This window comes from Phallusia mammillata, chromosome 8, assembly GCF_965637545.1.
Source record: "Phallusia mammillata chromosome 8, kaPhaMamm4.hap1.1, whole genome shotgun sequence".
NCBI classification, from domain to species: Eukaryota; Metazoa; Chordata; class Ascidiacea; order Phlebobranchia; family Ascidiidae; genus Phallusia; species Phallusia mammillata.
This window is the reverse complement of record NC_137259.1, coordinates 14,628,644-14,645,807: the sequence shown is the minus strand read 5'-3', so window position 1 is coordinate 14,645,807 and position 17,164 is coordinate 14,628,644. Positions and strand designations below refer to the sequence as shown.

Genomic DNA, 17,164 nt, shown 5'->3' with positions numbered 1-17,164 from the left:
TCTTTGTGCTGTATTATGCCTTTTCTTACAGTTCTTGCACAAACTAACTTTACAAAAAAACATACACAGCTTAGACTACATACATCTGTGTAATTGTATTTAGAAAAATCTTCAAAATGGTTTTGCGCAGTGATAAACGACTGATGCTACAACGCGCTTGTTAGGTTCTCCCTCTAAATCGGTGCTTGCAGTTTGTGACTGTGGAAATTGGAATATTGCTTCCGTTTGTGTCATTCTTCCCATGGTTTCGTTTAAATTCCAAAGGACGCGACTCCAAGCCCAATCGAGCTAACAATCACTCATTCGGTGAATTATTTTCGCAAAATCTGATAGTGCTACATACGATTATGGTTAATTTATGGGACAATACTTCTGATGTACGAAAAACATTAGCAGTTTTTTTTCAAACTGTTTTGTTAATGCCGGATTCTACTAAAGAAGGATATGTGTATGTGTTCTATTCAGTTTTCAAATGCTGGTTTCCCAACAAGCTAAATTCAGTTTCAAGCATTGTAGGTCGTTCTGGTTTTTTAAAAATGGTAAAAATGCACGACTTAGTAACTACTGCGTGCCATTTAGGACTCGTGTGTTATTTGTTGGTGAGCAAACGTTTTCACTTTACTTGCTTGCTTAGGACGACCATTGTTTTGCGATCAAGCTTTGTAGTTCAACGAATGTTCTTATTTGAGATGTATGGGTTCTTTTACCAAGTATAATTAAATCCTTGCAATTCTGCACTTCTGGTGTCATTTTCGAACATAGCTCAAAAATTCATGCTTAATTACATTTTTTACTTGCCTAATTACAATTTTGACGGATTGGACTGGCATCTAAACTTTATCCGTGGGTTCTATACTCTTTACGTAATTTCCTTTGAATTGTGTTGGATTGAACCGGGTTTAAATGTTCGTTTACTGCGGATGTGTGTATTATACAGAGCTTTCCAAGCACACTATTTTGTTTTGTGCTTCGAAATATTTCTTGAAATCAACTTTTGACTTCTGAGGCCAAAAGGGGCAAACAAAACAAGCTACTCTTTATTTTACCTTAAAATAAACACAACTTTGGGTTATACTGTGTACGCCTATGTAGTTTATTGCACTTAAGGCTTCAAACAACAACAATTTCCAATCCCAAACTTGCAATACAAAATAAATATAGTGTAAAATAAATAAAACGGTTTGCAGTGCAACAATAATATCTCACAAATAAATGGTTAACAAAAACAATATAACAGATTCTGAGTAATAACCGACAAATTAAACCCTAAATAAAACAAAAGAATAGCAAAATGAGCAGTATCTCTTTGATAAGCTACATATTCATTAATGATCGCTTGTTGTAGTTTTAGTTTTTTTCTTATTTTTGATTTGTTTTTTCACTTATGTTTTTTACATACGATGACATTAAGCATATGTTTCAAAGTTTCCAATCAAATCGTTTTGTTTTTTGGAAACGTGTCACCATGTAGAGCCCAACAAAACAAAACAAATTACGCTTCTATTCAGAAACACTTTAATCGGTAACAAGTAAGCGCATTAAAATAGCATTTTGAGGTTATGTATAAGTTGTCATTCGAAGTTTGTTTAAAATAACATGCATCATATCGTGCATATATAAAGTTTCTAATGTAGGCCTACCATGAAGGACTACACAATGTACTTTATATCAATTTGTTAACTTTCTATGTGTGTTTTTTTTGTCATTTCAAATTTTGCAATTGTTTAAATCTGCCTCTGCGATAAAAATGATCCTTTTTTGTTCAGACATTTAGTGGCAGAAGATCAGAAAACTGCATTTAAAAACCTAATAGTTAAAAATAGGTGGGAAAATGAAGGAAGGTTTAAAAATTTTGTTGGATCACACAAAAAATTATTTTACTCCCAATCTATACATAATCCGGACGTATAGGCTGCGTCGCGGACGAAAGTCCAAGACGGTGTGGCATGAAAGACATTAGCTTGTGTAAACTCGTCTTTTAGGGGCCAGACAGGTCTGATTGGGGTCGCGACCAGTTTTTTTCCGGCAATAACTAAATCGTACATATTGCTCATGCAGGTCTTCATTCTATGTGGTCTTCCGCCGAAAACGTCTTGCAAACACCAAAGCAGTCGCGTGTATTGTATATTGAACTGCTTGTTTAAAGTGTATGCTGCTGAGTTTTTAGAATAAACGAGGTCGCCTGGGTTAGAGATTATGGGCCAAACGCCATCTTCGTCAAATGGAACTTGCTCCCCAACGAAACAGAACTGCTTGTCTAAACCTTGTTTTTCATGGCATCCAAAATCGGAGTGGTTTAGGCAATCTGGTAAGTGCGAAAACGTTGTAATGTCAACCGCCTTGACCTTTCGCCCGTGGACGATTTCCAAAAACTTGGCGTAATGTGAGTTCTCGTAGCTCAAGTCGGTACCAATGGAAGATTTTCGAAACACTGAACAGGGACTCCCTCCTTCACCTGAAAAATAATGCCATAGCTTGATGATTTTTCGCTTTTTCAAGTGTGTCCATGTAAAGCTTTAAACATACAAACTCAATAGCTTATATACGCATGCTGGATTCCTAACCTAGTCATAGTTGTTATAGTCCGGTCGGTATGTTTAAACGCGTTCAGATTGGGGTAAAGACTTAAGTTTGCATAAAACTGACTTAATTTGGGCCTGACTTTCAACTCGGCTATATTTATAAATTTTTTGGCTCAGTTTCAGGCCTAATTCGAGCTTTATGTAAAAGCTTGTTGCAAGCTCGGATCGGGTTCGGAGCCTATAATTTCGGATCCGCTACAACTATAAAACTAAGACACTGGTCTAAAGTGCCTGGTAATATTATGGCAGTATATTCATCCATTCAAGTCCTAAACCCAGTGTTATTTTATCTCAAATATGCGTGTATATGCTTTTACATTTTTACAGTATTTCTACCCGATAATTATAGCCATTTTGGCATCCATGAGATTTGGTTTCTGCCTATCTTTCGTCTTTGCCAAAACTTGTGAAAAGAAACTTACCTTGGTATACGATTTCTATAACGGCTTGAATAGCTGATTTCAGATCTACCACTGGAAACAAGGGGTTCGTCAAATTAAGGTGTTTTGAATATTTTGGTTTTTTCGTCTTTTTTACAGTAAAACTTGTGCCAGCTTCGGTCATAATCAATTCTTCGGAGTTCATTTCCTCGGTGATGGTTTCGACATTTACATCAACGTTGCTACTTTTTGATGGGTTATACCAATGACTCATGTTTAACTGGTGGGTAACGTCACCAACAAATAGAGTTTTTCGGGTTTTGTCGCCTGAGTCCAATCGTTGCAGTTGCAGGCACGACTCTAGATAAGCAATGTTGGTAAGAATTTTTGCATATAAACTCCCTATCGTTTTTGTAAGCTTCGACACAGGTTGCAAAAGGTTGTGTGAGAACGATTTTACGGCTTTCCACTTTTCAGCTTCTCCTTTGACGTTTTTTAAGACCTTTGTGTCCAACAATTCATCTTGATCGTTTCCAATTGCATCGTATTCATCCATAAGCAACTTCATTTTTGAACCTTGCGGCGGTGGTTCTCCGTTTTTGGACAACGTTTTCCAGAGCGCGGCCATTTTGAGAAAAATCTGGCAACACAATCGGTTTCAAAAGTGTTTCACCTCGACTGGTTTAACTTTAGCAACTTGGACTTAGTAAAAATTGGTTGGCTGTGTTGAGACTCAACCTACTTTTGACTTGGCTTAACTTTATTCCATGTATGGACCTCTAAATTGTTTATCTGACTTAAAGGCTTAATTTATACCATGTAAGACATGACATATTACCCAATAACTGTGACTTGTTAGCATCTTATACTCATTACAGAGGTGTAAGTTGGATCTGGCCAACAAAGTGGGCTAGATTCGGGCCTGACTTTACAGCGCCTACATTTTTGTCCTAACTTTATAGTGTAAACATAAAAATTCCCAATGGGCTAAATTCGCACAGGTTTTGGCCCAGAACAATGTTGTATTTAATTAAAAGTCGAATGTACTGTTTTAACGTGTTTTAATTGTACAAATTCCGTTAAATTTTCTTACCCACATCACTAACACAGTTTACTGCAACTGTGAATTCCTAATCTAGATATTTTACCTTTTGTACTTCCGGTGGACTTGGGTTCTCAACTTTGGTGAAAACATCACGCACAAGACTAATAGAGAACTTTTCGAGTGGTAGTAAAACGTTAAGGGCCAAGTTGTAGAAGGATCCGGTTCCGAGTGACGTAGGATATGCGGGTAGTTGACTCATGTCAGTTAAATTCACAGTTCCTCCAACCTGAAAAGACATCACACTTTCATGCATGTCTTATAAAATTTGAGATCTTGCAATATGCAATTCTTTTCATTACCAGACATCACACAAAAGTGTTCAGACCGCGCTAGGGTTACGGCTGTGAAGTTACAATAAAAAACAATGATTTGGTTTTAAATGTTGTAAAAAGTATATCTTTAGTAAACGTTCTTATGCTCTTTAATAGTATAGCAATGCTTGTGGAAATTTACAGTGGAATACAGTGAAAATTTGTGGCACTGAATCAAATCAATCGATCCTTACTGTTGTGATTAGGCGGACAAAATAACATGAAACAAAGAATTTTAACATTTTGTTGGATTATACCTTTTTTGGTTCCAATCCACGCACAATACATTTACGGAATATGCCTATCCTTCAATAGACTAGCAGTGTTTTAATTTAAAACATTTTTTAAATAAATAAAAAACTTGAGAACTGACTACTGCTAATTTCCATTGCGTTTTTGCACCTGGTTCAAACAGTGTTAAAACATGGTCAACCCGCAACTGGCGAAGAAAAAATATTCTGTCAAAACTATTTGTAGTTGCTTACTGAGTTAAGTAAGTTTCCAGCCAGTGACATGTGCAGCATCTCTTCCGTGTAGATCGACTTAATAAGACTTGCAATTTCTAAATTGCGAGATTGCCCTGTCTTCAAACTGAGCCATGCAGTGAAGTAAGGAGGTATTGTGGCCAACTCGACTTGAACGGCCGCCTCAAGCAGTTTTTGAACCCGAACTTTTCCATCTTCTATGCCATTGACTGAACAGGTTTCTGAAACGAAATATGATGATCACAAGTTTATAGAGCTCTTTTGGCAAATGTATGTTTATTCCGACGTTCCCACGTTCGATGCTTTCAGCGTGCTACAGGCACCTGCTAAAAGATTAGAGACCCAATCATTCGTTATCGCGCGGTGTTTTCGTTGCGTTGTGACGTGCTTGCGTTTCATTCTTTTTTCCTTTGTTTATGGTGCACTGTAGTGATGCACCGAAGGTGCGCCATCAATCAGTTCATTCGCATTAACGACACAAGGTTCAGTTGAAAACATCCATCAGAACGGAAATTTTAGGTTCTCATGGCCGAATATTCGGTTTCGGCTCGAACCTTTTGAGGCGGGTTCGGTGCATCACTAGTGCACTGTACTAGTCCCATTCAGTGTTATTTACCCTGATGAAGGCGGCCTGTATGGGACGTCGAAACGGCGGAATAAAAATACATTTGCCAGAAGTGCTCTACAAACTTGATATTATGCCTGGCAGTATAATAGCTGATACATGATAATCACGTTTCAGTTATTGCACATTACTGGGTTGAAACAAGTTTTTTTTTAACTTTGTGGTGCAGCAAAGAAATGTGACTACAGAATAGCTCTTGGTCTACAAGTGGCTGAAGGCCTTCTAAAGCAGTTCAATATGGTTTTTGGTAAAAACATCCGCTAGAGGCGGAAACAAATATTTTTATTTTTTAGCAATGACACAGACAAAAACCGGTTGTTGCTAGGTGAAAAATCGTAAGAAGCTGATTTGAATAAACACACGTTACGCAAAATTGATTTACCCTGTTTGGCGGGTGAGGTGTCAAATTTCATTCCGCATTCCATCCAGTTCCATATCAGCTCCTGTTTGCTTAGCGACAGATCACGTGACACCGGCATGTATCTAGGCATAAGTGTCACGCGATTTAATTTTTTTACCAACAATTTATGTTGATAACTATCCATTATGACTTTTTTAGAAGTATTTTGGGGTTTTTAGATCATTTTTTTTGGAAATATAAATGGTTATGTATATAATTCACGGTTTTAAAAATCCTCACCAGGAACAAACAAGCCCGTATATTAGCGTAAAACATACCGTTCGACAGCAACTTTATTTGAGAATGACATAAGTTGCTGCCGAAACGTTATGTTTTGAACTAATATGCTGGCTTGTTTGTTTCTGGGTATGAATGGTTATTTTTGACTGTTTACAAAGTAACATGTTTTCTATTTGTGGTTTTGTGTTGCTCACTTACTGCGGGTGTCTAAAATCAGTTTCAAACATTGCAGTTTTCAGCATCTTCGCTTTTTTCCTAACGTCGGTGTAAGAATGGAGATCTATGATTCCGTTTCTCCACATCACAGGGTAAAGGTTATAGTACTGGATAAAAATATCTGCAGCGCCAAAAAACAAGATTCTTTAGAACCAATTAGTCGAGGCAACAACGTAATTTTGGGTTTCGATGGTGACTAATTTTACTGCAGTCAGTTTAGTTTGGACTTATACCACTGTAATTCAAACATCCGTTGATCTTCTGAAGTCACAGAGTTTCAATTTTTCATGTTCTTAAGTAAAATTGAGCTACTAACTGTTATATACTCGCATATAGTTAATGCAGTGATCCCAAAAAATCTTGTATTTTGACTACAACAATAACTTAGGTACAATTTCGTTTAAATGCACATCGCAATACACTTAATTGGCACCTTGTATGTCCAGCCATCCGGGACATTTCTTCACTGGAACCTTGTTGTATATTCTGGTCACAGGCCTGACAGTCCGTACACTGACATTTGTGTCTTTGAGTGGCAGGTCAGAATTTGTAAAAACATATCGCTTTCCTGCCACGTTGTATCTGAAAAATATCATAATTTGCAAGAAATCACTTAATAACATCAAACCAACCAAACAACGCATGGCCATGCCGCCAAACCATTCGGTTGTACCATCCAATCCAACACACCATTGCAAACAGCATGTTTGAAGTACCATAACCACTTTAAACCAAACAGCCTTAGCAAAACTAAGTTAAAGTAATCAAATCGCACAACAATTAAAAGTTCTTCCAGCCAAATACCATTGTACCATCTAATCGAAATACCATTACACAACCACTCAAAATACCATTGCACCATCTCACCAAAATACCATAATACAACCAACCAAAATACCATTGCACCCTCTTACCAAAATACCATAATACAACCAGATAAGATACCATTGCACTCTCTAATCAAAACACCATTACACAACCAACCAATATACCATTGCACCATCTAATCGAAAAACCATAACACAACCAGACAAAATACCGTTGTGCTATCTAAATCGAATCACATTGCATGACTGGTCAAAATGCCATTATTTTACCACATCATATGTTGTTGCAACTTTATAGAATTAAAGTGAAGTAAATAATTACGTTAAATGTACAGCCATGACGTAAAGTTGACCATCGATTCCACATCTTGGGTATTCTGGATCTTTTAAAGCTGTCAGATAGAACTCGTTTAATCCTGATAAGTTCGAGAAAGGTTGTCTTGCTTTGACAAGAAGAGCGTCTCTTGGCACGGAAAGATTTCTACAACAGGTAAACATGTGTCCATATTTCTTCACTACAGGTCAACACCATTTGATGCGATAAATTTACTATGGTTTATGTACTACAAACTTTGTTACAACTAGTTTGCAGTGTTTGAAGTTACTTACAGATTGCAATGTTTGAAGTTACATTGGACAGATGCATTGGCTGGAGCCACGACCATTTTTAGGTCAGCACCAGAAACGGGTTTTCCATATTTGGAGACAAAAGGTGTGTATGAAGTTGATTGTCCGACGTTTAACCTTTTCACTGCTGTGTCAATCACTCCGATGTTAATTCCAAACAGTAGCTCGTGAAGAACAATTTTAAATGTTCTGGAAAGTAACACATTGTTACATGCTGGATAAAAATTCTGTTGTAAATAAATTGCTTGTGTTTTTCTAATAAAGAAGCAATTCTTCTCATCTCAAAATCAATCAACTAAAAGTTTGATAAAACGGAATATACATCACGTTAATCTCTACAAAAACTTATTCAAATAGAATCGATATTGTGTTGTGGGAAATGTTACAGTTATTGATCTTCATGCGTTTTAAAGGCAATATTCATATTGATCTTAAGTAAACCAATATGGACGTTTTGGTAACATCATTAATTAATGACAAAAATTTAGTAGTTTTACAAGTGATTTTGCAAAGTGTTATATACTGCCCTATCCACATTATAGGCCGTGTTCCTTTGTTAGTCACAACAGAGTTGTAAGTCGGGCCGGGCTTTTCGGGACGGGTTCAGGTTTAGGCTTTAGGTATTTTTTTAGAAAACGGACTTAAATCGGGCCTGACTTATAGTTTTTAATGTTTTTTTCTTTTTATTATTATACTCTGTACGTTTCGCAGGTTTTCGTGTAAACGCCTGTCAATCAAACTTTCGGGTCTAAACGGGCTTCTCAAAAACGTTTCGGGTTAGGGCCGGCTTCAGACTTGTACTTTTGGGTTCGGCCTTGTACTTTCGCGTTCAGGCGGGTTTGAGCTAGGGATTGAATTTCGGATCCGCTTACAACTCTGGGTCACAGGTTAACCATCCTTATTAATATTCCACTTACTTGATTGAGCTGTGTTCCACCATTCGTAACACTGCTATTCTGTGGTTATTAATCAACCTGGTGACACATTTTGGCAGGTGAGCAACATCTACGTCTACGACTCCCCCTAGTACTTTGTACCAACTTTCTTGTAGGTCAAAGTATTTTGATGAAAGTGCTTCCAAGATAAAGAAGGTATGACCACTTGTCGAGGTGATGACGTTGTTGCAGATGATGTCAGGATAAATATACGGAAATCTGTTGTTAAAAAACCACTTTTGTTTTAAATTTAATTTAAAAGACCAAAGTTGTTTCAAAAGTGTTTAAATTAACAGTTGTGGTGGTATATTTCTTCATTGTAACTCAATGCGTTTAAAGCATTTAAAGAACTACAAGTTTTCTAATAATTTCAACAAATATTGCTTATTTTAAATATCTTTTCCACACACCTACAGTTTATAGTAATAGCAAGGTATAGATTCCTGACTTTCAGTGTTTTGTTTTTGAATGCAGGTAAGCTTGCAGATAAGTCAAGGCTGATCAGTTGTTTCTTGTCGTGGTAGTACATCGGAGCGTTCAAACCTCCAGCGTTTTTCGATCTCATGATTCGTGTTGATGTGTGTTCCAATGGATCGTCGCTAGATGTCAGGCCTGAGCAAAAGTTTGGATTAAACTGATAAAAAAGCAACAGATGACAGTACTTTCATCTACAATTACTTTAACAACAGAAAAATCGAATCTCTCTCAAGCAGGGAGTCGAACCGGAACTGAACCCGAACCCGCGAACCGGTTTGAGCGGTTAATTTCATTAAACCCGAACCGAACCCGAACCGAACCCGAACCGCTAATTACGATTTTCTAAAAACCCGAACTGGAGTTGAACCCCGTATTTCATTTGGCGTTGAACCCGAACCGGAACCGAACCAGTAAAAAATGCAGTCTGTTTTATATTTTGCGAATTTTTTTCAAACACCGCACTGAAAAATACAAAAGATAACACTTATAGGGCGTGTCAAAAATAACAGTGCACGGGCCAAATTGTTTTGGAGTTTTATAAGGCCACGTAGATGATGGATAAAATCAAATTAAAATGAATAAAAATTTGAACCGGTTTAAAAACCGCAAACCGGTTCGGACCGGATAATTTGGCCGAACCGGAACAAAACCCGAACCCGAAAATATACATTTTTAAAAACCGGAACCGAACCCGAACCCTTAAAAACAAAACCAAGTGAACCCGAACCGAAACTGAACCCGTATGACAAGCGGTTCGACTCCCTGCTCTCAAGCACTAATTTACTGCACTATTAATTGTGCTACGCATAGTGTGCCACATCTCACGCTTTTCTTGTGCAACAAACTTGGATTATTTCCTTCTATTCAGTTCATGCACATACCTATTGTCCCTGCAAGTCGTCCGCTTTTCAAAGTGTGGTTGTATTCATCGATTACCATCGTCATACTAAGTGTGGTTTGGTTGTTGAATGTCTTCTGGTAATTGGAACTAAACCACGTGATGTTTTCAAGTTTGCTAGAAAAGTGAAATACACTGGTCAACACCCGCACACATTTTTTATTTGTTTTTATTTTGTACAATTTAGTTTTCAAAATTTAAGTTTACAGTATTTAACGCATAGGTTGTCACGTTTTGCTCGTTTACCTACTTTAGGTATTCAGGATAAAAATTAATTGAGGCGTTTTAACATACCAATTTTACACATACATGTAAAAAATATAAATATATATATATGTAACGATTTTTCTTTGGATTTAAAATGCATGAAAACTTAACACAATGAGCCAAGAATAGGGGTAGCCTAATGCAAAATGGGCCTTTTTAATGTCTTCTAAAGTTATTCGTTATCAAAAGAAAAACATGTCATCCAAATCCAAACAAAGGACATGTGATAGGCCTATACAACGATTTTGATGCGTGAAAAGAATAATCGTAATCTTGGGACTAATTCACTGGATATTAAAGGAAAAGTGCGGTTTTCAGTCGTAAAGTTGATTGTATTCAATACCAAAACTGACGTCATTATTAGCAACTGATTATTCAGCGATTATGAGGAAGTTTCGCTTTCTAATGGCTTTAGAATTCAATCGTTACTAATATTCTAAATTAAAAACAAAACAAAAGTGAAATCTCGTTTGTGAAAATAAAAAAATTCACTTCACAGTTTCGTATGAAAGTCCAAGGTTAAAACGTGACTTGCAAAGAAACTTGATTAAAGACAAAACAACAAAAAACTTTGCGATGATAACCACAATATTGATTGCCTGGTTCGCATACTATGTATTCTCTATACAAGCTCTTTACAAGTTTGTTTTTGGTTTAGGTTTAGTTAATTGGACAAGGAAACCGGAAATTACTGTTTAACATCAACAATTAAGTTATTGGACGTTGAAGTTTAAACGCGCAGAAGCTGTACCTTGTTGAAGGCATCATGGCCTTGTATAATATAGTTTGCTTATTATGTGCGATACCGAACCAATAATTGTCGTCAAACTTTAGGTTATAATTGTAGTCAAATTTTGGGCAATTGGTTTACATACCCCTCTTGAAATGTGTTGCAATTCTTTATAATAGCCCAAGCCGCCCAAAATTTTTACATAAAGTGCATTTTACATATTTGCAAATGCTATTTACGTAACCTAACGGTATCTAGCAACTATATGAGTTCTTACGTTAGTAGCTCTACCCAAAAATATGTGCCAATATCAACGGAACACTTCAATTCAGTTTGGTTGTCAAACAAACAAGTTTAGATTATAGTATTACATATTTAAACGCATGTAGGAAACTATTTTTTTAAATGTGTGCATTCACCTTATGAAACCATATATTAGTCATCTGTCAACAACCACCACTAATATAGGCATTGGTTTTGAGAATGAAACTTTCGATTAAGGCTAAACCGAAGTCCAGAGTTTGGGCCGAAGCCGAAACGTCGCTAAAGTGTATATTTGGCTAAACGAAACTTCGGTGCATCTATAACTAATCACAACAAACAAAAGCAGTCAACAACATAAAAATAGGCCGGGAACTTTAAAAGAGTTGATAACCTAACAGCAACAGCTAAGGCCATAAACAAGATTATAAATGAGACTTTAAAGAACATTAGAACAGCCTAATATAGCACTTACTAACTTTTTTGAAAGCGGACCGGGTAACTTTAAAATTGAGGAGCAAAGTGCCGCATTATAAGCCCTAATGTAGGCTTTAAAAGAAAGACGGAAAGTTAATTGAGATGCAGCAAATAAAACATTGAGATTTTGGTATATTTAAGCAAGTATGATATCCGCGAATTTTCGAGCAAATAGTTTTTGTTGCAATGTGTTTCGCATGCTTTTATTGAACAAATTCGGTTACAGTCGGGGGCCAATGAACTGTTATTGCGGCCACCTTTGCTTTGTTGTAAATGCGCAAGAAAGAGTGTTAAGAAACGCAAGAAAAAAAATGGTTCAGCAGGATGTCTGTATGTTTTTGCACTTAACGGTGTTAAGCAAGGAAGGAAAAAGACGAATTTGGTTTGATTTTTTCAAGTTTGTTTCATAATAGCTTATTTCGGTGATTCAATTTTAACATTTTTGTGTCTGAAACTACGTAATTATGTCTTAACATACCATTCGAAGAATGAAAAAAGGTGATCAGAATGGAGTCACAGTGCTTTTTACGCCAGAGCCTTTGAGGTAATTCGCGAGCAGCTTTCTGTAATACTCAATTTGAGTAAAATCCATAACCGTTACCCTTTTGCCCCTACTGATCTGCCCTGACTTGGGAAAAAAACTTGCGTTTGGGACATTCTTCCAAATTTGCTAACCTTGCCAGTTTCGGAAATATGCAAACCTTGTCGAGAAAAATATATCTTTGTTCAACCATTCAAACAGGGTTTAGTTGGTACATAGCTATGGAAAAAGTAGTCAGGTGGTACGCGATAATATTAGTTTGAGAACTGTTTAAATCAAACAATATTTTATATCATACCTTTTAAACCTTCCCATCTGCATTTTGCTGTATCGGTATCCATTATATTGACTGCTCGTTGGCTTGTATCTGCCTTCCAGTATTCCTGGGATTCGAACCGTCAACCCCCAAATCTCGCACACAGTTTGACGATCTGGGTCGGAAATCACGATCTGCGCTCGCTGTGTTTCTTTAACGTGACAAAAATCATGTGAATTGTATTCTAAGCTTAACAATACACAGACTTATACAGAATACTCTCCACGAACAACAGTGCAACGTGGGTTCGAATCCCACTGCCGATTCGAAGTCTCCATTTACTGTATTTGTATGGAATAATGTTGCAGGTCTACGTACCGTACTGTGACTTGTTAATGACTCTATCTTTATCGTTATTTGTCATTGAATATTTAGGGGATATGCAAATTGCCTATTTGTTGTGGTATAACGGTCTATAGTTCTACCAGTAAATGCGAAAATGCGAAAAAAAATTGAAATTTGGTGCATAGCCTATGTAAAACCAAACTAATCAAAAAAGTTTTGCACTATTAGCGTACAATTCGAATAGGAACATTCATTTCAAATATTTGCGTTTAGCGTTGTACAGAGCATAGAAATCGATGGGATTCGAACCTACGACGGACCACATTATGATCCGGTAGCCCGAAAGTAATAATGTATTTAAAAATCCCGTATAATGCAGTCGGTTTTTTCCAACTGGGCTAAAATGCACATTGCTATTTTAGATTGCCAGAAAGTTTGCTTGTTTTTTTCATTTCATGACTTTGATTACACTAAGAAACCGTTTGGAACCTTTAAAATAGGTCCTTACCTCTGACTACATTCTTCATCGCCGAGCAAGAATTAGGAGCTGTACATAGGGATGACACATGGGTGTTGACAAAGTACACGTGTCCACTTCCCATTGGGTTCCAGTTGTATCGAAATGTTCCGTAAATAAATCCTTCATCAGTTTTCTTAAAACCATGCCAGATTGCGCATAATAATGCAAGATATTACAGCTAAAAAACTATTTTGGGATTATAACTGGTACCGTACAGGGTTCAATCTACAGCGACCAGTAGCGAGAGTTATACCAAGTTTTATTTTAATCATTTGCAAAATATTGGTGAACGAGTCAATAGCTTGTTATTTAGAAAAAAAAAAATTTTTGGTGTCTGAATTTCGGCAAATTTTTTGCATTTTTGGTAAATTTCTTTCTTTGTTCCTGGCGTTGCTGACAATCTTTAACAAAACTAAAGCATTTTAACCGGATATGAGCATTTTAGGATCATTATTGTTTGCGTTTTCCAAAGCCATGCATTTAAATGTGGTTGTATTTCAGACATATGAAATGAAGATTTTTTTGTCATTCTTTTAAATATTACAGTGTGCGTATCGATGCATCTACTAAATCGTTCAGTAAACGTTTAAAAATGGTCCTTCTAATAATTTCAACTAACCGGATACAACTAGTGGATAAATATGTGAGCAATCTACTGAAAGCGAAAGCCGTAAAACAGTTTTGATAAGAATTATAAATACTCGAAGATAAATGTTCAAGGACTGACCATAGGCACAAGATTTGATGGAGTATATGGTGAAAGACTGGCCTTTGTAAAATGCTCGTTGTTGTAGTTACATCTGATGTTGTTCAGCGAACTTGAATCAACAACCAATCGGCCGATAAAATGCAGACGTGGCCAGTCCATGTAGGCTGATAAGAAAACAAATGCTGTGGTATAAACAAAGCCCTTTCCTATATTTTAGGGCTGTGTTTCTCAAACTTTTTACCTCAGATTGCACCTGCGAAATTGACAAACGCACCATTGATAAGAGCGCAAAAAAACTGGTATGAAATTTGAAGATCGTTTCATACACAAACGAGTTTTCGGTGACTACCTTCGTTTAAGAATTGCTATTTAGTGCAGAATAACTTTTCGCTTTCAATTCCGTTTCATTGACTGTTTACCATTTTGTTGCATTTATTGAATTTAGCTCAATTTCTTTAAATTTGTTGTTGTTTATCTACGTTTTGTTAACATTACAAACAATTGTACATACATTCGGTTAATTTGAGTTAAAAACAAACACAAAAATGTCAACTCACATGTTATCTCAAATTAAACTTTCAGAAAGTTTGTGTATAGTTTACGCAACTTAAAATACCTTACAAGGTGAATATATTGAAATTTAATCAATGTATTCTACTTACTGGGACAGAACTGTCGTGCACAGGGTCTCGTTTCGTAATTTGTTGGAGTCCGAAATCGCACCTGCTTTCCTTGGCCACAAGTCACACTGCAACGAGACCATGGCGTCCATTGATTTTCAGAACGAGAGTATATGTAACCTGGAGACAGAAAATGGTTAAAGTTCGTTCTGATATAACAGGTCAATGAGAACAGCAAATGCAAAGAAGTGACATTACACTTACCTAGACATTGATGGTGTGACGACAAATACACTATACATAAGCAAATAAACAATTTCATTTCGTGTTTAGTTGATTCTAAAATTGCGGAGTAATATTGATAGCACAAAATTTATTACCAATTACCTGACAAAATAAACATATCATTTACTCATTAGAACATCTATGCCTAACACAAGATTTCAAAGTCACATTGTTTTTAAGATCTCCAGATTAAACTACAATTCACAAATACCGGGTACTTTCAAATTTTATATACTTAATATACCAAAAATATATGACAACAGAAAAAAACTCGCGCAGTGTCCTGCCTGTAGAGATTTCAAACAAATGGGCTATAATTCACACAAACTAGGATACAAGTCAAAATAAAACAACGGAGGCACGTTATTTTAGCAAACACAACAAACAAATTTTGCTTAGTTTTAAGTGACATCTCCGTAGTATAACCTAACTCTACTTCAGCAGTGATTTTGGGGTGATAACATATTCCTAAGCCAGGGGTGGGGAACCTGCGGCCTTTTAGGGCACTAAGTGCGGCCTTCGATGTCAGAATACAATTTAGGATGTTGATAATACACACTGCACCAGGCGCTAAAAACTAGACAGAAACGTATTTTTTTACCTTTATTCCACATTGCTATTTGATTGGTTCTAGGGCAACGGTTTTCAAACTAGAGCCAAATGTTTGCGTACTGGTACACAAAGCGATATCCGTAGAACTGTCAAGAGACCAAGGTTCTACAATCCTACTTGTGTTGCAAAAGAACAATTGTTTGCGCATAATCGAATGTCTTAAACTCGTCTGTGATGTCACAAGCTGCTCTTAGATTGATATTGATAAACTAGCGAGTTTCTATGTTAATAAAATCCTGAATGTGGTAGTGAGGGTGGAAATGTAGTGACGAATTTTATTTAGCTTGGACCGTAAGTCCAATAGCACATGAACCATTCTGTAAGTCAAAAAGTTTGAGTGCCACTGTCCTTGGCCTGAGAAATAGTCCACCCCTGTCCTAAGCCTTTAGATTTCTCAACAATTAAACCTATCTTAAAATTCTGATCCAGGCAATATTTTAATTGCGGAAATCATAGGTTCTGAAGCCTGATGTAAAAACAAACAAAGAGTTATAACCTGTCAGTATATAAAACAAAAGCTTTGCGTCATCCTAGTTAACCAGAGCGGATGTATTGGCGACTTCCCTAAATATTATTCGATTAAATGATGGAAATTTTCTTTTTGGCTTCCACAAGCGTTCAGCTTCACCGAAACGATACAACTAAATGAGATAATGTAAACTGTATACACCAGTGGTTCTCAAACTTTTTTACCCGCGACCCAAATCTGAGTTTTATGAACACCTCACGACCCAAACCTTAAAAAAATTATTTTTTCTGATATGCATGAAATAGAAAAAGACACAGACAACCATTTGTAGTACACAGTTCTATGAAACAATGAGTGGTAATTACAAACAAATGGTTTATATATTTAACTGTGCTGTTCAATAACGAGACGTACTGCAATTTCGAGGCCACGTCGTCGCCGCATAGTAGTCTGACCATGTAAAAATGGCTGCAGGCTGAACGAGCTTGATTCATTCGACAACACTGCATAACACTGCACACATTGCGGCTTTACAGCACCATGATCGTTGATAGAAGTGAATCCCAAATCTAATACTTACTCATCCTTAAACGCTGACCATTACATCTCCACGTTCGGTTTCGCATCATTACCTTGGCCTATTATTTCCCGTGCTATGACGTTACAATCTCCATGTGCGTAACAGTACAGTTGGAAGGCTATTGTCTGTTTGTGGTAATAATTGGTTCATTTTACTGTACAACGTGGTCGAGTGAGGTGAATTTATTACTGCATTAAGTAAATTCGCTTGTGTTTACTTAATTCAGTAATAGTTCGTTTGGGCAGAATTGAATTACCGTAGCGCGACCCATTTTTTGACCCTGCGCGACCCATATTTGGGTCGCGACCCATACTTTGAGAACCACTGCCATAGGCGGATTCATTGTTAACGTACTACATTCAAGCGTTGCTCACCCACCGAGGA

General features: G+C 36.8%; 1 protein-coding gene across 1 annotated transcript; it reads right to left on the bottom strand.

Moving 5' to 3' along the window:
• Positions 1-1,685: 1,685 nt before the first annotated feature.
• On the bottom strand, positions 1,686-13,603 carry LOC145205330 (uncharacterized). Its single transcript, XM_080078018.1, has 14 exons — positions 13,494-13,603; positions 12,683-12,851; positions 10,092-10,225; positions 9,144-9,345; positions 8,716-8,952; positions 7,781-7,987; positions 7,494-7,652; positions 6,778-6,926; positions 6,327-6,465; positions 5,871-5,971; positions 4,864-5,084; positions 4,111-4,293; positions 3,005-3,602; positions 1,686-2,455 (listed from the first exon to the last, which is right to left on the bottom strand). The coding sequence occupies exons 1-14, from the start codon at positions 13,585-13,587 to the stop codon at positions 1,878-1,880; spliced, it is 3,171 nt and encodes a 1,056-aa protein (XP_079934144.1). The 5' UTR covers positions 13,588-13,603; the 3' UTR covers positions 1,686-1,877.
• Between the last annotated feature and the right edge of the window lie 3,561 nt (positions 13,604-17,164).